General features: G+C 39.0%; 1 protein-coding gene across 1 annotated transcript in view; it reads left to right on the forward strand.

The window, feature by feature from the left end:
* Window positions 1–23,148, forward strand: part of LOC136864027 (uncharacterized) — a 160,296-nt gene that overhangs the window by 67,488 nt on the left and 69,660 nt on the right. The window contains exon 3 of the mRNA XM_067140542.2: window positions 21,124–21,569. Coding sequence (XP_066996643.1) covers window positions 21,124–21,569 — 446 coding nt within the window. The remainder of the gene's footprint in view (window positions 1–21,123; window positions 21,570–23,148) is intronic.

Consider the following 23,148-nt stretch of genomic DNA (forward strand, 5'->3'; position numbering starts at 1 on the left):
TTGTTCACTTCTTGCAAACTATTTAATAATAGTGTGATTTATTCTTATTCTTAAAGTAATTATATTAGGTAATAGTCGTCATCATCATCATCATCATCATCATCATCATCATCATCATCATCATCATCAATGTCTCACTCCAATCACCCGGGTGTGGTTAACAAGCCTACTCTCCTTTCTGTCCTTCCACTTTTCCTGCTCTATTACTTCCACCCCATCCAATCCAGCTTCTCTAATGTCCATCCAAATCTGATCCATCCACCTTATTTTCGGTCTTCCAACTGGTCTCTTTCCCTTAACTTCTCTTTCTAATTCCCTTCTTGCTACCCATTCCTTTCCCATTCTTTTTACATGTCCAAACCATCTCAGTCTTGCTTTCTGTATGTTGTGTACTATCGGTTCTATATTTAGCTCTTCTCTGATTTTAATATTTTGAATTCTATCTCTTCTTGTCCTTTTAACCGAGATATGTAGGTTTGGTGTATTTACAATCTTCTTCTTGTTGGCATCATTATTGTTGAATTTTATTCCACATTAGCCTTAATACACCCGTTCCAGTCCCTCAAACCTTTCTAATATTTGTGGCTGAACCAGGAATTAAACACGAGCCAGTTGAGCATGAAGTTACTGTGCTACCTCCTAGACCACAGATTTGTACAATTAGCACTCTGAGGACTTAGCCTATATTTTTTGTATTTGTTCCCAGTGACTAGTCAATTTTAATAATTTTAAAAAAAAATTCTCCTCTGTACATACTCAATGGATTTTAACTTGTGATATACCATGTGAAAGGTGCAGTGGTCTACATTTTATGCCCCACTTACTGCAGTCAAATATTATTAATAGTGCACAAGTATTGTTAAGTTCTTTTTTACTGTGTAAACTTTAAAAAAATAATTCAACCTATTTGTTGCTCTATTAATGTTAATTACAGATTATGAAAGTGATACAAGATACATATTAACTAATTTATGCTACTGATAACTAATTCACAAGCTATCATACTGTTTTTTTTGCTGTGATTAATTTTAGTCCCTCATTGTCATTTGTATTACAAAGCCTAGGCCTAAACTTTGAAAAGTTATATTAAATATGTTATGTTTTAGGCTAACTTGAAATTATTTATGACTAGCTGATGTACCCTTGCTTCGCTACGGGATTCTCAGAAAGACTAAATTTGTGGTTTTCCTAACTGAAGTCAGCTTAGGCCATTACAAAAACGTAAGTAGGAAAGTAGTGATTAAAAGCAATGTTATCATAAAAAATACTCGATCAAGTGAAAAACTGCACATTTTCTCACTTTTAATGAACAGTACTACAGTGCCAATCTAAGAGTCCAAAGTTTCAGAGCGGGAATGACCAGACCACAGACAGCCGTGAACAATCCTCTGCCATTATTCCGTTAAATATGCACATTGTTCATTCCAATTGTTTACAAAGAGGTTCTAGGGTAAATGAAACTCAATTTTTTGGTGAATTTTTATACTTTAAGAATCTTCAGATAATCTTTTAGTGCAGTATCAGGGAACAAGTACTTTTATCAAATTATGAAATCCACGTGAGCGAAGCCGCAGGTAACAGCTGGTACAATATATCCACAATTTAGCTACACTCAATTTTGATATATATATTTACACTTATTGCATACCTCAAGGTAATACAGTAGTCCGATAGGTACTGCCTGATGCTACTAGAATTCAGCTTTATGTAGTAAGGAGAGATCCGACTATCTTCCTTACACTTGAATGCCTCTACTTAATAAGGTCATCCTCAACCTTAATTACACAAACACTTCCTCTTCAAACTGATATCTTGAGTTCTGCCAGCTTCCAATATTTATTTACACAGGTTGGTCTGGCCCTAGTGTTGCTCCAAGATATGAATATACGTGAATTGCCTCCTTGGTTCACATATGTATGTACATATTTTTGAAGGCCAGGCTTTAAAGTGATGATTTTGTATGGATGAAATTGATGTCCCTTTCTTAACATCCTCATTATACTCCGTAAATCTATCCAAACAACTTCACAATGTAGAATCAATGAATGATGAATGCCCTTTTGAATCAATAAAATAATGATCAAGCGATGAACACTTAGCCTACTGTTTTATCTAGCAATAATCAGGTCTGTGCGAAATAATACATTAGCTCCAGATTACACTTATAAACCATCACACAGTGTATATTCTCCCAAAGATTGAACGAACAAATGAACACCTTGTAGCATCTTCCACAGAATGAACACAGAAAATGACCTTGTAAAAACCTCGTAATGAATGATCTCGTACGTGCGCACATGTATATATAGTCTTGCTCCACGTAGTTGCAGTGTCTCCAAACGTTCTCTGGTAGCAACACACTCCCTGACTCATCTCCAGGCGTCTCTCATTCAAGATAACCTCGTTCAAAATCGTAGCTTACGGATTGGCTATAGAGCAGCCAATATGAAAATTAGCGAACTTTCATGTTTATCCACATTGACGAATTACAATCTTCAGCTTATACTTCCCGACTGTACCCCTGGTTTTCAAGCCACTTGTTGCAACACTTTCAACAAACTTCAACCGTCTTTACCGATACAGTCACTGTTTCCCACGTTGCACAACCTTGAGCAATCTTCACTGTCCTGCCATATGTATAGATTTTTACCCAAATTAAAAGTTATACAAATGTAATGATATACATGTTCAATATTCAATAACTACAAATTCTACTTATAATATTGCATCTTAACTTAACATAATAACATGATTTTCACTACTTTATATTACAAGTTATTTTACAAACATTTTCTAACCTAAAATTGTAGATCATGGTTTTGTACGGTTACAATACCTCCCCTTGATTTGTAGTAATTGACATGCTGACAATTGAGCAATTCACAATTATAACAGGCATATCTAATAGCTCAGGCTTGTCAGACAAGTGAAAAATATATACAACACATTCCTTCTATTCCCTGCAACACATTACCTGTCATCTTTTCGTATGTTGTAGGTGCCAATTGCCTCCATCTGATCATAACCAGGTGGTACGCACACTTACCCATCTTGCTTACGACAACATATGGATCCTCATAGAGCTTGAAACATTTGTTGATCTGCCCCTGATTTACGAAGGATAGATGAGGTACTCGCAATAGAACCTTCTTCCCTATCTTACAACAACCCCCCTTCCTGCTGCTGCTTTACCCTCTCAGCACCCCACTTACGTGAATTGGTGTTTGTCAAGTAAATTATGATACAGATGTTGATTCCCATAGGGAACTTGAAATATTTGTCCCGAATGAGTAAATTTATAATACCGTCCCAATATAGTTGGTCCTTTATTGGACATTATAAATTTTCCAGCTAACTCATTCCCGGTTGCCAGCGTTTTGCCCCAGTGCGTCAAGTTGGGCTCATCAGTTGGTAAATAGCATACCCACCAAGACGCATGGCTAGTGCATACCATGAATGATCACTTTCAGAGGTACCCCCTCTGGAGAGGTCAGAGCTACCATGGTTATCAACCTCACACAAAAACTCTGTTCACAATTCTTTCACACACAACTTGTTCAAACTGTCATTTGGAATGCATATAAGTTTCACATTCAAAATATCCCTCCCCTGAAACCATGCACAAATCCCACATCATATATCAATACTATTCCACACATCATTCAAATCATTCATACTACTTTCTGCATCAGATATTCCATTACACATACGTTTGTCCACACACACCCAAATAATCTCCAACACAATTACTCTTCATAAAATCTTCAAAACCTAAATCCCCATAATATTTACCACCCCTCTTATAAATCTCATTATACACACAACATGACCTATAATCCCCTTCAAGCAGGCTTTCACACACAACAGTGACAGTTTTAGTCCTCTCATCGTTATCCACCTCATCACCTTCAGTCACCTCAACCTCCTTCACACAACTTTTCTCACAAATTACCTCACTCACACTCACCCTATTTCTGAAATCACTACCATAATTCATCTCAAGATCCCCCGACATCACTACTAAATTCTGCCACAATTACACCATATTCCATACCTTTCATCTCAGCTCCCACTCGCACATCATTCATGTCATTAACACTGTTGCTCTCGACCCTCTTAATGAAAGTTTCATTAATATCAGAATCATCACTTTGTCACCTCACTGACATAATATAAATCTTCTCACTTACACTAACATCCACATCCACATCATGTATCTTCCTCAAAGACTTACCTTATTTACCTTCACCACCTTCATGAAAAACTTCCTTCTCAATTTCTGCAACTTCTTAATTTCTTCACATCCTCTTATCCCCCAAAATCTCTCTGATCATCGATTTCCCTTCCTACAATATCAATTGCTTCCACCATGCTACTACCCAATCATTAATTGCCATACCATACTTATAAATTACCTCCTTTGGCAGGTTCGATCCTGGCTCAGTCCAGTGGTATTTGAAGATGCTTAAATACAACAGCCTTGTGTCGGTAGATTTTCTGGCACGTAAAAGAACTCATGCGGGACCAAATTCTGGCACCTTGGCGTCTCCAAAAACTGAAAAAGTTGTTAGTGGGACATAAAGCCCATAACATTATTAAATTACCTCCTCTAATTCACTTAACATTTTACCTCATCCCTGTATTCCTTCATCTGTTCTAATAACAGTTTAATTCAATCATTATTACTCCCCATGCTACTTTGAGTTTCCCCCACTACTCTTTCCTCCTTCTCCCTCCTTTAATGCAGATAAGAAACAATTTTCTCAAATGATTCACTCTTATTACTATCTCTGCTCTGTACACTTGTGCTTAAGCTATTACTGCCACTACTTCCACTCACAGACACATTATTCTCCATTACGTCTCTACATTCCCTTTTCATAACCTCTAAATACAGTCACTTCAACACAAGTACATTATTTTTTTTCAATCACTACTGATCTGCATGTAGGGCAGCCACCCAGGAGGCAGATTCCATATCTATTGTTTTCCTAACCTTTTCTTAAATAATTTCAAAGAAATTGGAAATTTATTGAAATCTCCCTTGGTAAGTTATTCCAATCCCTAACTCCCCATCGTATAAACAGATATTTGCCCCAATTTGTCCTCTTGAATTCCAACTTTATCTTCATATTGTGATTTTTCCTACATTTAAAGACACCACTCAAACTTATTTGTCTACTAATGTCATTCCACACCATCTCTCCACTGACAGCTCGGAACATATCACTTATTATTAATAATCTTGACCATAATGGCCATTATTGGGTCCGTATTGACTTAATCACAGTAAAGAGAGTGATAGATAATCTGCCTAGTCAATACTATGTATTAAAAATTCATTTACATTTCACCTTTACCATATATATAGTACATGTTTCGAGAATATGTTCCTTCTCTTCTTCAGCTAAATAGGCTAAAATTCATATATTACAATAATACAACATAGTTAATCCAATACTCCGTATCAAAATCAAATCGGATCATATTAAAAATAATATAAAGTGGTGTAAAACCAAATTGTCAAGCTGATCCCCTCGGGTAATAGATGTTTATGCTGCCAGGTTGACATGAACCTTACATAGTCAATGTTATAAAACAAGTGGATGTGCAAGGCTGACATGCGACTGTCAGAGGGATATAAAGTTGACACATTGATGTCACATCGCAACAGTGCTCAGTGCTCAACATAGACATAGACACCCCCCTAATGTGTTTATATGGAGATGACAAGATGGAATTAACTTCTATGCCACTATTCATCAATTTTGAATATGTCATATTGTATTTGTTTGACATTGAAAAGGCATATGACAGTGTCCCCAGGACTAAAGTTTGGAACAGTCTGCTGCAAAAAAAAAAAGGAATTGGACAGGGATTAATAAAAATGATCATGGCAATGTACAAAGAATGTTGTAGTTGCATGCAGACACAAGTTGGCAGGACAAGTTGGTTCAAAATCACTTGTGGGCTTAGACAGGGAAGTGTTCTATTGCCAATCCTGTTTACATTGGTAATGGATGACATCATGAAAACAGCAAAACAGCATATAGAGGAAGAGAAATTAACATGTTGTTATTTGCAGATGATATTGTGATTTGGGGAGAAGAGGACATGGATGTTCAAGAACAGTTGGATGTGGTGAATGGAAAGATCGAAGAATGTGGATTTTTAAAAATGTAGAAAAGAGTAATACTGTTGTTATGACTAGAGGGGAGAAAGAAGGGAAAGGTCAGATTAGACTTGTGAACAAGCCCCTGGAAGTAGTGGAGACGTTCAAATACCTGGGGAGTGAATTAATGGAGAATGCTCGACTGGATGCTGAAATTAGTTAGAGGATTCAAGCTGGAAGCTGTTTCTGTCATAGTGTAACAAACATGTTATGGGGCAAAGATGTGCCAATGGAAGCAAAGGAAACTATTTACAAGATGTACTACATACCCATAACAACTTACGGAGCAGAAACTTGGACAATGACAAAGAAGGATGTGAGTCGAATACAGACAGCCGAAATGAAGTTTTTGAGGAGTATGATACAGATGAGTAAAAGAGACAAAATAAGTAATGAGAAAATGTGGGAAGAAATTGGAGTGGAAAAGTGAGTGGAAAGTGAATGATAGAATAGAGAAGAGCCGACTAAGATGGTTTGGGCACTTAAAGAGAATGAGTGATGAAAGAATGCCAAAAATGTGATGGAAATGCAAATGCAAGGATTGAGACAATGCGGACAACCATGATTGAGATGGAAGGACACAATCCAACACAGTATTAGAGAAATAAACCTGAACTGGGGCACAGTGCTGAAGGAGGAGTGGTGGAAAGACCAAAGAAAGTGGAGAGGAACCATATTTGCCCCTTCCCGGCTACAGCTGGATAATGGGAAATGATGATGATGATGATGATTGTAGATGTCACAGTTTTACCTTTCTTAGTGGGAGCCTCCCTGTTTCATTAGGTCTTATGGTAATATACAAATTTTAAACTCTTTCGTCTCTATAATACCACCACGAAGATCTTGCTTCAAAGTGTCTGTAGCATGTATACTGCAAAGATTTTTGTTATCCTAGAAGCTGTGCAGTTTGCGTTAAGTGATGAAAGAAACCACTTTCTCATGTATACCGACTCGTTGATATCTCTGCAATCTATTCACACCTATTTCCTGCAATACCCACTGGTACAGCAGATTCATAATCTTCTAGCCAGGTTGTGTGATGCTGGGACTAGAGTCGCTTTTGAATGGCTTCCAAGCCACATGGGGATTGTGGGAAATTGACTTGCGAATGAAGCTTCAAAAGAAGCGGCAATTTTACCTTCTAGACCTGTGAATGTACCAGAGAGGGATATTTGTTCTCAGGTACATCGAACCGTCTTGGTGTCCTGGGAATCAGAGTGGCTAGCTATTCGAACTCCCAACAAGCTGAGTGTGATTCAGAAGACAACTACCGTATGGTGATCCTCTTTCTGGCCTGCACGAAAAGAGGCCCTAGTTTTGTGTAGACTAAGGATAGGTCATGGAAGATCTATGCACTCTTATGTCTTAAAGAAGCGGGACCCCCTTCCGGTGTGCTCTTGTGGTGCCAACTTCACCATGGCCCACATCCTCACAGAGTGTACCAATCTCTCTGGCCTCTGACGGAACCTCGGCCTGCAGAAGACCCTTAAACTCACTCTAACCAATGATGTGAATGCTGCTGATCTTGTCATTCGCTTTATGTTTGAGAGTGGATTAAACAAGGGCATATAAATTTCAAGTTTTCTGGTACTCAGGGAACCTACATTTCTTCTTGATGTGTTAGTGACCTTTTTGGCTGAATAACATAACTTTTGTTTAATTTTTATATTTTAAATTGAATTTTAAAAATTCACTTTCAAATGTCTTTGTTGAATAATTTATTTTATTTTAAATTTTTGTTCCCATTTCATTTGTTAGATAGGATGATTACCTAGTCGAAAACCACGTTGCAGTGTCCACCTGTCGACTCGGTTAATAGCTTGCTGTAGCTGTCTCTCAACAAATGCCCCCTTCCGGAACTGTTATGTAGAGCTAAATCATCTACATACAGTGATGGAATGACTTACGGACCCAGCAGTGGCGACTATGCCGTTGATGGTGATCGCGAATAGCATGACACTTAGTACAGATCCCTGTGGTACTCCATTTTTCTGAACGTAATACTGAGAAAATGCATTCCCTACTTGGACTCAAAAGAGCTGGAGGGACATTAAGTTCTCAATAAACGTTGGCAAATTTCACCGGAATCCCCACTGGTGTAGAGTGGAGAGAATTCCATATCACCAGGTAGTATCGTAAGCTTTTTCCACCGGGCGAGCTGGCCGTGCGGATAGGGGCGCACAGCTGTGAGCTTGCATCCGGGAGACAGTGGGTTTGAACCCCACTGTCGGCAGCTCTGAAGATGGTTTTCCGTGTTTTCCCATTTTCACACCAGGCAAATACTGGGGCTGTACCTTAATTAAGGCCATGTCCGCTTCCTTCCCACTCCTAGGCCTCCCCTATCCCATCGTTGCCATAAGACCTATCTGTGTCAGTGCGTTGTAAAGCAAATAATAATAATAATAATAATAATAATAATAATAATAATAATAATAATAATTCTCCAGGTCAAAATACACAGCGACTAGGTGTTCCTTCCGGAGAAAGGCCTCCTGAATGGTGCTGTCCAGTCTGACCAGATGATCAGTGACAGACCGATGGGAGCGGAAACCACACTGGTAGTTGGACAAAAGACCTTCCTTTTCCACGGCCCGGACAAGACACTGGTTAACCATCCTTTCAAATAGTTTACAAAGGCTATTTGTAAGGCATATTAGCCTATAACTAACCAGAAGTTTTGGATCTTTACCTGTCTTGGGAATTGGTATCACGATTCCCTCACACCATTGAGATGGAAACACTCCATCACTCCATATTCTGTTGAATAGGGTGAGGATATCCTTGAGACATCTTTCACTCAAATGCGAGCATTTGATTGTGGATTTTGTCTGGTCCAGGAGCCGTGTCTCTGCATAGCTCAAGTGAACTCTACAACTCCCACTCTGCGAAAGGCACGTTGTAGGGATGCAAAGCACTGGAGGCGAAAGAAAGATGGTGTGCCTCTGCTTCGCGCTTAATTGGTAGAAATGCTATTTTTTTTGTTTTGTTATTTGCTTTACATCGCACCGACACAGATATGTCTTATGGCGATGATGGGATAGGAAAGGCCTAGGAATGGGAAGGAAGCGGCCGTGGCCTTAATTAAGGTACAGCCCATTTGCCTGGTGTGGAAATGGGAAACCACGGAAAACCATCTTCAGGGCTGCCGACAGTGCGGTTCGAACCCACTATCTCCCTTTTACTGGATACTGGATTCGAATCCCACTGTCGGCAACCCTGAAGATGGTTTTCCGTGGTTTCCCATTTTCACACCAGGGAAATGCTGGGGGCTGTACCTTAATTAAGGCCACGGCCGCTTCCTTCCCACTCTTAGCTCTTTCCTGTCCATCGTCGCCGTAAGACCTATCTGTGTTGATGCAACGTAAAGCAACTTGCGAAAGAAAGAAAAAAGAAATGTGACATGATGTGGTCTGCAATGACTGAAGGAATTGTAACAATATCTCCATTAATGGAGATTCCAGGGACTGAGGGGACACACATTCTGTACTCCGACAATATGGCGGAGGTTTGTCCACACTTGTGATGACGGAGTATGTGTCGTCATGGAAGACCCCCTGAGGGTGGGGGGGATAGAATATCACCCACGGTATTCCCTGCCTGTCGTAAGAGGCGACTAAAAGGGGCCCAGGGGCTCTGAACTTTGGAGCGTGGGTTGGCAATCATGGAGCCCTTAGCTGAGTCGTGGCATCGCTTCCACTTACTTGTGCCAGGCTCCTCACTTTCATCTATCCTATCCGACTTCCCTTGGTCAACTCTTGTTCTTTTTCAACCCTGGCGGTATTACGTATGGAGGCCTAAGGAGTCTTTCATTTTCATGCCCTTCACGGCCCTTTTCTTCCTTTGGCCGATACCTTCATTTTTGAAGTGTCGGACCCCTTCCATTTTTTTCTCTGATTAGTGTTATATAGAGGATGGTTGCATAGTTGTACTTCCTCTTAAACAATAATCACTAAGCTCGATAGCTGCAGTCGCTTAAGTGCGGCCAGTATCCAGTAATCGGGAGATAGTGGGTTTGGATCCCACTGTCGGCAGCCCTGAAGATGGTTTTCCGTGGTTTCCCATTTTCAAACCAGGCAAATGCCGGGGCTGTACCTTAATTAAGGCCACGGCCTCTTCCTCCCACTTCCTAGGCCTTTCCTGTCCCATCGTCACCATAAGACATATCTGTGTCGGTGCGACGTAAAGCAAAAAAAACCAACACAATAATCACCACCATCACCTTAATGGAAGACACAAACTTTTCCCACATCACTTTCTTACTTTCTCGAATAAAAAACGGGCCTTGATGAGATGCTTAAATGTGATACAATAGGCCATCGTAGGATTTTGACGATAATGCTTAAAAGCCCATCGGCAATCACGTATGGTGGCTGCAAATTCGTCAGTCCACCATGGGACCTGTTTCTGGTGAGGAATACTGGACAAGGAAGGAATTGTTTCCTCTGCAGCAGCTAGAATTCCAGTAGTAATGGAAGAAACATGATCGTCAACAGACTCGGCATGTCATCGGCCATCACTGCATGTCTGGAAAATTCTGGCCAATTTGTCCACCGAAGTAACCAGCGCTTGGGTACTTCAGACTGTGTTTGATTCAAGAGAGATAGTGTTGGTTCCCCTGTGTTAAGCACACAAAGATCGAACTGGTTGATCAATCGCTCGGGCATCCTCCCCCTAGCACAGTGACAGAGATCCTCAGAGTGTGTTACGGGTGTTCACGTCTGCCAGCAAGAGAAAAGGAGGAGGTAACTGAGTAATCAAATCTTGTATTGCTTGCATTTGAAGATCGTATTCCGGTGGAATGTACACGTTGCACACCATTGTTATTACTGGCAATGGAGCGCGAACTGCATCTAGCTGAGTACGGAGCGGAACTTTGTTGCTGAAGATGTCGGGTACAAACTCCCCCCAGTTGCCATGCCATCCACAGCTTCTCTGTCTTTGGAACACAGACAATGTCCTCTCATAGTCGTAGCATGTCTAGGTCTCAAATGAGATTCCTGTAGACAGACTATGGAGGCTGCAGAAATGGTTATCAATTGACAGAACTCAGCTAGACAACAGTGATAACTATTGCAGTTCCACTGCAATAGTGCCATTGTGTGGATTGCTAGTGTTACAAAATTAGGACAATTGCTTGCCCTTCTTTCGGTCAACTACCTGCCAATTTCCGCCATCTTTGTTTCTGCTGTATGCTCCCTGCCAGGGAGATTCCAGAACAATACCCTCTGCCACTGCTGTAGTAGAGAGCACGAAACTTGTGCACAAATTCTGGGTGCCTGTCCGTATGAAGAAGTTCTGCTTAATAGTCGACACCATCAAGTTTGGAGTATGGTGGTGGAAGGTATAAGGGAAAAAGCGCTTCCTTATTTTATGAAGAGATTCGTGGACCTGACATGATTGCTTTCAAACCATCATACAAGAGCAGAGTGATCATTGACCGAACCATTTGTTTTGAATCACACAATGGTCAGCCTGAGGAAGTAGATGCTGAAAAGAAAGCCATTTACAAACTAACATGAGTGGTGCACGGGGAATGGTGCTAACACTGTTACAGTGGTTTTGGATGAACCAAGGTTTGGACAAGGAATTGTTAAATTCAATTGCTCTCATATCCTTAAGAGGATCCATTTTTATTCTGAGGAATCATCTCTGTAGCCTGTAATAATTATGGTTAGTATTATGAATGTTATTAATTTTTTTATAGTAGATAATTGTTTATATATTATACTTTATCATGCGGCAGGCCTCAAATGAGGAAAGTTTAAATAAATAATGCATGAAAACCTTCTTCAGGATATCCTCTAAGCAACAGTGAATGCGCCTAAAAATCTGTTCATTGGTTTCCAAATTATGGAATGCTATTCCTGTACCTAACACATGTTATAAAACATAAAAACTGTTATTGTGATAGAAAAAGATAAGTATGTGTCTTTCTTTTCATACTCTACAATTTGTATGCTCATAATTTGCAGATATCTTTAACGGTTCAGGCAGCGTAAGCCGATAAAATTGTTGTCTAGTGTCATTTTCTCCCAGTTGTTTTATATAAATCATTACTGCTTGGTTACCTTTCACTACAGCCCAATATTCAGGATGGCCATTTGAGAGGTGCCGGTAACGTTTGCGATCCTCTTCCAATGCATCTATCTCTGAACACACTGGTAAGATATTCCCTTGCATGTATTGTTGGAACCACATTCGACCAGGATGTCCTAAATATATTTTTGAAGACCCCGAGACTCAATATGTCATTGTTCTTTTGTGTTACACTGAATTCTTTGTTTCGAATAGATCATATCTCATTTTCATTGTGATATTTAATATTATTTGTAACACAATTAATACAAATGTGTCCGTGTTCTTGTCCTTGTCCTCTTCTTGTCATCCCAATTTAGCTATAATTGAAGCAAATCGTAGAAGTACCCCTTAATCATCGTTATCCATTTCCCTATGTAAGTAATCTAAATTTAATTTATCCCCTTCTTAAACATGGTTGCTTTCATAAAGATAAGTAGGTGTCTTATCATTTACATGAAATATATTTCTTAATTCTTAGAGCCTCCGTGGCTCGGGCGGCAGCGCACTGGCCTCTCACTGCTGGACACAGTGGTTCAAATCCTGGTCACTCCATGTGAGATTTGAGCTGGACAAAGCAGAGGCAGGACAGGTTTTTCTCCGGGTACTCCAATTTTCCCTGTCATCTTTCATTCCAGCAACACTCTCCATTAACATTTCGTCTGTCAGTCATTTATCATTGCCCCAGAGGAGTGAGACAGGCTTCGGCAGCCGGCATGATTCCTATCCTCGCCGCTAGATGGGAGCTTCATTCATTCCAATCCTGACCCTGTGGAATGACTGGAAACAGGCTGTGGATTTTCATTTTCAGTTCTTACATCAATCACTGTGGTTTACAGTAGACTTTTATAAGACTCCAGTAAATATTATATTAATACTGTGAATGTAATGAAGCCCAGCTGGTGGCCATGATCATTAAGGTGTCGAGTCTGTATGGTCCCATTGGTCAAAAAAAATTCTCCATCACACTGTTGGCCAGCAGGGTAGGAAAGGTAGTGGTACACAATTTCTAATCACTAGATTGCTTGCCAAAAGCCTGGATTCAATTCCAAACCTCTCTGCAGTGTTCATATGGAGTGAGGGCACATGGCACTGGTGATGGAGATGTTAAGCCTTGATCAGACCCCTTGGTGCTACTCGACAGGAGTAGGCTTTGTGCCGGCACCATGTTTCACCCTCTCCCTTCCTATTATCATCTATCACGTCATTCATTTCATCTTGTTAACTCCTCTGATGAGGTTGACACCAGGAAGGGCATCCAGTCATAAGAACTGACTAAGAAGATTCATCTCACTTCATACCCGACCCTGTAGAGAAATGGGACAGTGGTTGGACACACACAAACGCATGCACGCATGCGCACACACTCTCTCTCTCTCTCTCTCTCTCTCTCTCTCTCTCTCTCTCTCTCTCACTCTCTCGATGGAATGAGAATGCATAAAATAATCTACAGTGAAAATTTACTCGCTGACAAAAAAGAAAAGTTAACCTCCCAAGTGAAGCGGTCCAATTTTATCATAATTTGGTACCCATGCATGCCTTTGACAAACGTGCAGATGACTGGAGTTGAAATAATGGAAATGTCTAGAACAACCATCAGTGTGCATTAGCAGTGCTACCACAGTTATAGCGGTATAATGTTAACAAGCATGTGCGGAGTGTCAGTCAGTCAACACAGTGAGGGAGGGTCACTAAGTACTGAGTATGCCTAGTAGACGCATTAGATATTAGATCTTGATGGAGTTTGATAGGGGCTGTATTGTGAGCCTTCATGTGGCGAAGTTGTCCATATCATGTAATGCCAGACATGTGGGTATTCAGATGTCACAGTGGTCCGTTGCTGGAAGGCACACTCTCATGTCATAAAAGTTCTGGTCAACCTAGACAGACCACACCAAGGGAGAATCACCATATTGTGAGTTTAGCTTTACACAGCACTATGATTTATGCATCTGCTAACCAAAATCTGTTACTGAACTCTCTAAACATTCTGTGTCATCCCATACCATGTCTCAGTGACTGGCATCAGCCTGTTCACCGTCTCGTGCAGGCTGCTGTTAATTCTAGAGCAGAGACAGGTACCTTTGGAGTAGTGCTCTAACCGGGAGGCATGGATTATTATCAATCAATCAGTCAATCAATCAATCAATCAATCAATCAATCAATCAATCAGTCAATCACCACTGATCTGCATTTAGGGCTGCCACCCAGGTTACAGATTCCCTATCACTTGTTTACCTAGTCTTTTCTAAAATGATTTCAAGGAAGTTGGCAATTTATCAAACATCTCCCTTGGTAAATTATTTCAGTCCCTAATTGCCTCAATTTGTCCTCTTGAATTCTAACTTATTCTTCATATTATGATCTTTCATACTTTTAAAAACTCCATTCAAGCTTATTTGTCTACTAATGTCATTCCAAGCCATCTCTCCACTGACAACTCATTTCATGGTTAGGTGAGGATATTCTATTTAGATGGAAGAGATATGATGATATTTGTATACTGTTAGTCAAATTATGGTATTTTTGCATTTCATAATAGGAGTATTATGGTACATGGTCGGTTAACATTGCTGGATGATACTGAATTGAGGTGATTGATATTGTGCTGGAGAGAGACACCAGTATTACTCGTGTCATAATTGTATGGAGAACCATAGAGGATGACTTTAGGTCACCTCTGGTAGTGATTCAGGGAACCTGGAGAGCACAGTGGTATGTCAGTGGCATCCTTTATTACTGCGATAAAAAGGAGGTTTCCAGCGGCAAAGCTTTGTCTCAGTGGCGTTTTATATCGGCATGATGTTGATTATCGCTATATAGATGCTGTAAACTCCACTCTTGACTGGTTATGCCGTAATGGAGATGTCCTTTTTGTCGATGCAAATAGCTGGCTTAGAGGTAGTGATTTTAGAAAAGATGGGCTATACCTTAACAGAAAAGGAACCTCTAAGTTTGGTAAACTTCTCAATAGAATATCTAGTAGAATGCTCTCGGGAAACTAATTAAAAAAATGAGGGGGGATGCTAATCCTAGTGGCAAAAACTTAAGTGATACAGAAAATGATTTAGAAAGTTTAACTTATAACAGGAATATAATGCAAAATATAGATAGGGAATCATTTCACAGAAGTCAGATACACAATACTAAGAAAGCACCAAAGACTTCAATAAAAAGGTTAGTTGAACACTTTACAGGATACTATCAGAATGTAAATGGACTTCGAAGTAAACTAACTGAACTTAAAATTTCTTCATGTTTAGCTGACTATGACTTCATGGTATTAACCGAAACAAACTTAAATGATGAAATTAGTGATGTGGAACTCGGACTCGAAACGTATTCAATTTTCAGATGTGATAGGTCTTCTTTAACGAGTATGAAGGCATCCCATGGGGGGGTAATGATCTGCATTAGCATGAGGTTTAAACCTACTCTGATACCGTGTAGTAACACAGTTGAACAGTTGTTTGTGTCCCTAATTTTTAACACCACAAAATTAATCATTGGTGCTGTATACATTCCGCCAAAGTCTCCTGTCCAAAAATATTTCGATCATTGCAATGCTGTTGAAAAAATTATGTCAAATCTCGACAACCATTTATTGCTCATTGTTGGTGACTACAATCTACCACATCTCAATTGGATAGTAAATGAAGAAACATCTCCTGGCGTTATGTCAGTAGGTAATCACACTATGCAGTCCAGTTTAGTTATAGACACTTTTTCTTATCTCTGTTTAAATCAGTTTAATGCTATCCCAAATTTTCTGAATCACTTTCTTGATTTGATTTTCAGTAACTCCAGCTCCATTGAAGTAAAGTCTAGTAATTAAAGCATTGTCCCCCTCGATAGACACCACCCAGCTTTAGAGATTTCTTTACCTATAAATGAGCTATACAATTCCTTGCCTGCTGATAGTTTTTATTTTGACTTTTTAAATGGTGATTATAATGGACTAAATTATTATCTGTCACAGTTCAGCTGGAAGGTAATGTTTCAAAATGTATCAATTGATAAAGCAGTAGAAACCTTCTATTCAGTACTACATTATGGCATGGAACTTTACATCCCTATACGGAATTTTAAGACTCCCAAATTCCCAAAGTGGTTTAATCATAAATTGAAGTCACTGATTATTGAAAAGAAGAAAGCACATAAGCGATACAAAATATCAGGTCTCAATAGTGATTATCAGCATTTCTCGAAATTAAGAAATGAATGCAAGCGTGAATCTAAATCTTGCTATACAATGTATGTTTCCAACTGTGAACGAAGTATTACTTCCAATCCACAGAAATTCTGGCAATATCTAAGTTCTAAAAGGTCATGTAATAATATTCCTTCAACAATGCATCTTAATGAAGTTACAGCAGATACTGGAGAAAATATTGTCAATCTTTTTGCTAACCACTTTTCATCTGTTTATTCTTCTTATCAGAATAGTAGTAGTATGTCATATGATTATCCTTTCTCTGTCAATCTATCAGTTATAAACATTAGTAAGGCAGAAATTTACAACAAACTGATATCTCTGGAATTAAAGAAAACTGTAGGACCTGATGGTGTTTCAACTTACCTGCTCAAGTACTGCTTATTTATTTTATGTGAAGCACTCTTTTATCTGTTCAACTTATCATTAAACCAAGGTGTTTTTCCAGTGGAATGGAAGAAAGGATTTGTTAGTCCAGTTTTCAAAAATGGTGATAAAACTGACATAAAACAATATAGACCAGTTATAATTTCTTCTCATATTTCCAAAATATTTGACTCAATAATTCTTGACAAAATCACACCTCTCTTTAGAAACATCATCATTGATGAGCAGCATGGATTCTTTTCAGGATGGTCAACCTGTAGCAATCTTCTTTTATTCTGTCAGTTCCTCTTGGATGCAATAGAGAACCACTCCCAAGTGGACTGCATTTATACAGACTTCTCAAAAGCTTTTGACACTGTCAATCACGATATCTTGCTGCAAAAACTAACGGGCTATGGAATTAATGGGCCTCTCCTCTCATGGTTTGAATCATATCTTAAAAATCGCCTGCAGATTGTTAAAATAAGGAATCATTTTTCTGCGCCTATTATTGTTACCAGTGGAGTTCCTCAAGGGTCTCACCTTGCGCCCTTACTTTTTACTCTCTACATAAATGACATTAAAAATATACTTAAGAATTCTAAATTGCTTTTGTTTGCCGACGATGCAAAAAATTTTATGCAAATTAATTGTCCACTTGATTGTTTAAAACTTCAGGAAGACTTACATCATCTGGAAAAGTACTGTAATCAAAATGGGTTGAAACTTAATCATGAGAAATGTAAAATAATATCGTTTTTTAAAAACAAGAAGAAAATATCATTTCCGTTCAAATTTAGTAATAACAACATTCTAACTCCTGTTTCACAAGTTAATGACCTTGGTGTTTTATTCTATTATAACCTATCATTTAATGAACATATTGAAAATATTTGTAAGAAAGCATTTCAAAGATTGGGTTGCATTACTAGATATTCTAGGGAATTTTCAAACGTAGCTACCTATCGATTGCTGTATGTATCTATGGTACGCCCTATACTAGAATACTGTTCACCAGTTTGGAACCCTTCTCATCTGACCTCTATCCATAGATTAGATTCAGTACAACATAAATTTCTTCGTCTGTATTCTTTTAGAGCAGGATTCTCATATGATAATGTTGATTATACATCCCTACAACAGTCCTTAAATCTTCATAGCCTGTCACAAGCCGTGAATTATTGGATACACTCTTCATTTTTAAATTGCTTCATTCCTTGGTGAATTGTCCACAACTCCTTGCAAAAATTAACGTACATGTACCAGACAGACACACAAGGTTCAAGAATACATTGTCTAAAAATTGGCATAGAACTAACTATGCATTCAATGGGCCAATTGAACGAATGTCAAGATCTCTAAACAAAGTGGATATTGATATATTTAACTGCTCATTGTCAAAATTTAGAACTCACTTACATAATCTCCAGAATTGACTATTACTTTCCTGTGCTTACTTGTAATATAACCTGTGTATATATCTGTACATATTTTTCTACTTATACTCCATTGAACTTTCTTTTTACTGTGTTTTGTATTACTTTTGTATTACTTTCCTGTGCTTACTTGTAATATATCTTGTGTATATATCTGTACATATTTTTTCTACTTATACTCCATTGAACTTTCTTTTTACTGTGCTTTGTCTATACGTCTCTACTGTTATGTAAAATGGTATTTCTGTTAATAAAGTATTATTATCCTTTGTCGCTATGTGTTTACTCCTCATGTACAGCATGCTAGTATAGTCTTTCGACATGACAAATATCGTTCACACATGGCTCAAATGTCTATGAACTGTGTCACATTGAGGTACTCTTCTGACCATCAAGGTCTCCCAGTCTGTATCCAATAGAACATATGCGATCAGCTTAGTACTTGGCTCAGACTCAAAGTCAATCTACAGGATTTAGAGAGCTAGTAACAAGAGCTGTGGGCCACCTTGCTTCAGAAAAGGCTACAGCTACTCTATAACTCCCTGCTGAACCAAATTGGCTCAAGGTACCAAGGCCTGAGAGGGTGCTAAATCTTGCTGATGTAGGACCAGTAGTGTTCCATTTGATCTGACACTGTAATCATTGCAATACAGTCACATCAGGTGCAATTTCCTTTTATTTCCATATCATTACATCATCATCATCGTCATCGTCGTCGTCATCATCTTCTTCTTCATCTTTTTCTTATCTTATGTTATCCCATTTCTTCATCATCATCATCTTCTTCTTCTTCTTATATTATCCCATTTCAGGAGTCAGCTGCAACAATGAGTTTCCTCATTGGTATCATGGTACAGTGGTGCTCCAATCATCCATTTTTGTCTATCCCTCGCATCCTCTTGCCGGTATGTATGTATGTATGTATGTATGTATGTATGTATGTATGTATGTATGTATGTATGTATGTATACTATGTAGAGGGTCTCCCATATAAGCTAATGCCTATTGCTCACGGTAAAATGTTTCGTAAAATTTGTTGTACAATTAATTTTATAAAATCCGTGGAAACATCAGGATGGCCATCTATGATCTTACTTCTGAACTAAGATATGTATGTGCTGCCATCTATCGATAAACTTTGAAACCAAGAATCAGCTGTTCAACTTACAATATTTTTGAGAGTATGGCTCCAACAAACAAAGCAAAACTTGCTGCTTTAGCTGCAATTATGTGTTGTACAGTGGTAAAAAGGAAGAAAAGAAATGCCAGGAAATGCTGGACCCGGGATTGGATCAAAAGAAGAGAAGAAGGTCCTTGGTCGAAAATTAGTTGTGGTTAGAAGATCAGTATTCATATAGGAATTCGCCGATTGTGTTTTTTGCCTCTCTTCTTGCATTTCTGCTGTGGTAAAGTGGCGTTTTAACTTCGTACAAACAAGGATATTTCTGGTATTCGTCAGTAAAACACTAACAGCTTCCTTAGTCCACCCGGATCCTGCCGTTTTAGAAAGAAGTGTTTGTTTACAATCGAGCTTCGCAATCTTCTCACGACGTAGCGCCAGCATCACTGTGATGTCAGCTTCGCTGATTGGTTCGTTTCGTAAAATTAATTTTACGGAATAGAACATGTCCTATTCTATGAAAAGTTTTATCAAAGGTTTTATAAAACTTGAATTTGACCGTGAGCAACAGAAATTTTATAAAATTAAATTATTGTACAATAAAATTGACAGAAAATTTTACCATGAGCAACAGGCATAAGACTGAACGCACATTGTTTGTACTCTGCACTACGGCAGTTGCCTCAGCCGAACTTATGTCGCACACGGCCACCCTGCTTTAAGCTTGTATACAATCTTATATGAAATCTTACCTTATAAGATGCTAAAAGTGTCGTCCGTCCTGGGTTATACAAGCATTGTATCTTGTAACCACAGTTCTGGCTGACACGAGTGAGTTCTGCCACTGTAATGTTTCTGATTTCATTCGTAATGCTTTCTTTCAGTTCCTCCAATGTGTGAGGATTTGTTTGATACAGTTTTTCTTTCAATTTACCCCACAATTAAATATCACACACTGTTAGATCTGGAGAACGAGGGGGAAATAGACCAGCACTGAGCACTCCGTCTGCAAACACTTCCGAGATTGTAAGAAGGGAATCTTCTGCTGTAAGAGCAGGGGCTGAATCTTGTTGAAACCACCCATGAGGTTAAAATAACTTTTACATATGAAAATATGGTGTTGCAATGATAACTGTCTCAGCATGTTAATAGCTGAGATTCAGACTGGCGACTGATGTTTGCGAGGTCAAACACGCGCACGCTGCTTGCAAGGTCAAGAACTATGAGCACGCCTTCAAAACTGCAGCTTATGTATCGGAGAGTAAAAGCGCTGCTTGGAAGGTCCTAATTTGTATGGGAGACCCTGTGCGTGCGTGTATACATACTTCCCTTTCCATTATACTGCTTTATTGATATAGCTGTGCTTGAGTAGAAGGCAGCATTATTACCCCTTGTGCATAATGCCTGTGTATTGTTTTGGAGTATATTCTAGCTAAGTTGACATGTGGTTGTTTCATTGATCGAGGATAAGAAATTATTCTCTTTTCATTTTCTCGCATTATCCATGTTAGATTTGGAAACTGTGATAGGCGAGTGTCATTATCAGTGGCTTCTCACAGAGGTGGCCATGGTTCGAATTTTTGAAATGAAAAGTCATGTTCTATGTTTTGGATTTCACATTACACACAAGATCCTGTGGCTATGATCCCAATATCAGCAGTCACATAAACCTACAAGCTTTCCTTTTCTTTCCTATTAGAGTTCAAAAACTAACCACTTCCTTTGCAATCTGGTGTTTCAGGTACTTATGAGTCTGGAGTTGCCTCCTACAAGCATATGTACTTCAATGCCACTAAGAATTCTATGAAGATCTGGGTCACAACAGTTATATGCATTATTTCATTATATGAATGTGTGCGCTACTTGGTAAACCTGCTCCTCGAGCGTCACATGAGATTATCCATGCTCACTCTTTTCTTGTCTTCCATTTATGCTCATTATTATTCTTGGTGGGCATACATCAATTACTGGAATGATGATTTCTACTCCCAATGGAATCACCAAATGTTCTTCACTATTACTGAATTAGCCTCAACAGTACTGGTATTACAACTGGCTGATTCCCGGAAGTTTATCTCAACTCGTAAGGCCTTAGGGATTTCAGGAATTGCACTGTTGCATGTGCTAGCTGGAGGCTGGGATCAGTTTGTAATGAATGTTTTTCGCGGTGCTGGACATGTACATCAGGTTAGTTATATTCAGTATTATACTTTTTAAAATTCTACTGTATTTATTTTAATAATAATCTGAAGGTGAATAATTCATCTCATTGTTTGTGAGTTTGTTGATTTATTCCCACATTGCTGCTCAAATTTTGCAAAGAGGTCACAATAATTGAAAGAAATGGAATAAGTTTAGGTAGACCCTGTTTCGTTCAAGTGACACCACATCAAGGATCTAACTTATATTTTGGACTTAGAAAATACATTTACCTATATATTTAAGGAATTTTTGCATTGATATTTATGTGATTTGGAATACTAGGTAGGTAAGTATTTTGGATGTATTCTAATAAATTGCCTAATACCTGTTAAAATATGCACTTTCTTACAGAGAAAGTATCAGTAGAAATCAGCTGTTGTTAATGTCGAAGAATTGAGGAGTGCAATCTGACAATCTTAACTTGTTTCAGTTCATATTATAGGATGGTAGCTTTATTTTTTTCTATTATTATACAGTGTTATAACAAATGATTTGAGCGATTCCCAAGGTCTACAATAACTTTATTATTTGACATATTGTCACAAGGCTTTGCACACGCATAGAAAAACTCAAAAAGTATTATTTTTTTGACATTTACAAATGTTCGATATGTATCCCTTTAGTGATTCTGCAGACATCAAGCCTATAATAAAGTTCGGCTCACACTCGGCGCAGCATGGATTCAAAAGCATGTTTGGTGTGAGCTCGCAGTTTTGGCAGGTTTGTTGGGAGAGGAGGTGTAAACAGTGAGTCTTTCACGTAACCCCACATAAAGAAATCGTATGGGGTTAGGTCAGGAGAGTGTGGAGGCCGTGACATGTATTGCTCATCAGCAGCTCCACCAGGACCGATCCATCGGTTTGGCAATCTCCTGTTTAGGAATTGACGAACATCACCATGGAAGTGGGGTGGAGCACCATCCTGTTGGAAGATGAAGTCCGCGCTGTCCTCCAGTTGCGGCATGAGCCAATTTTCCAGCATGTCCAGATACACATGTCCTGTAACGGATTTTTCGCAGAAGAAAAAGGGGCCGTATACTTTAAACCGTGAGACTGCACAAAACACATTAACTTTCGGTGAATTTTCAAATGTGCTGCACGATAGCATGAGGATTCTCTATCCCCCAGATTCGCACATTTTGTCTGTTCACTGCACCATTAACAAAAAATGTTGCTTCATCACTGAAGACAAGTTTCGTACTAAACTCATCCTCTTCCATACACTGTTGCAACCACGCCAAAAATTCAAGGTGTTTGACTGTGTCATCAGGAGTCAGGGCTTGTAACAATTGTAAGTGATAAGGCTTCTGCTTTAATCGTGTCCGTAAGATTTTCCAAATGGTCGGCTGTGGTATGTACAGCTCTCTCCGTCGACTTCTGTGGGCTATGCGTGAAACACGCCCGCAAGTGATCAACTGTTTCTTCAGTCACTACAGGCTGACCCATTGATTTCCCCTTACAGAGGCATCCTGAAGCTTTAAACTGCACATACCATTGCCGAATGGAGTTAGCAGTTGGTGGATCTTTGTGGTACTTCATCCTGAAGTGTCGTTGCGGTGTTATGA

Source organism: Anabrus simplex, chromosome 1, assembly GCF_040414725.1.
Source record: "Anabrus simplex isolate iqAnaSimp1 chromosome 1, ASM4041472v1, whole genome shotgun sequence".
In the NCBI taxonomy this organism is placed as follows: domain Eukaryota; kingdom Metazoa; phylum Arthropoda; class Insecta; order Orthoptera; family Tettigoniidae; genus Anabrus; species Anabrus simplex.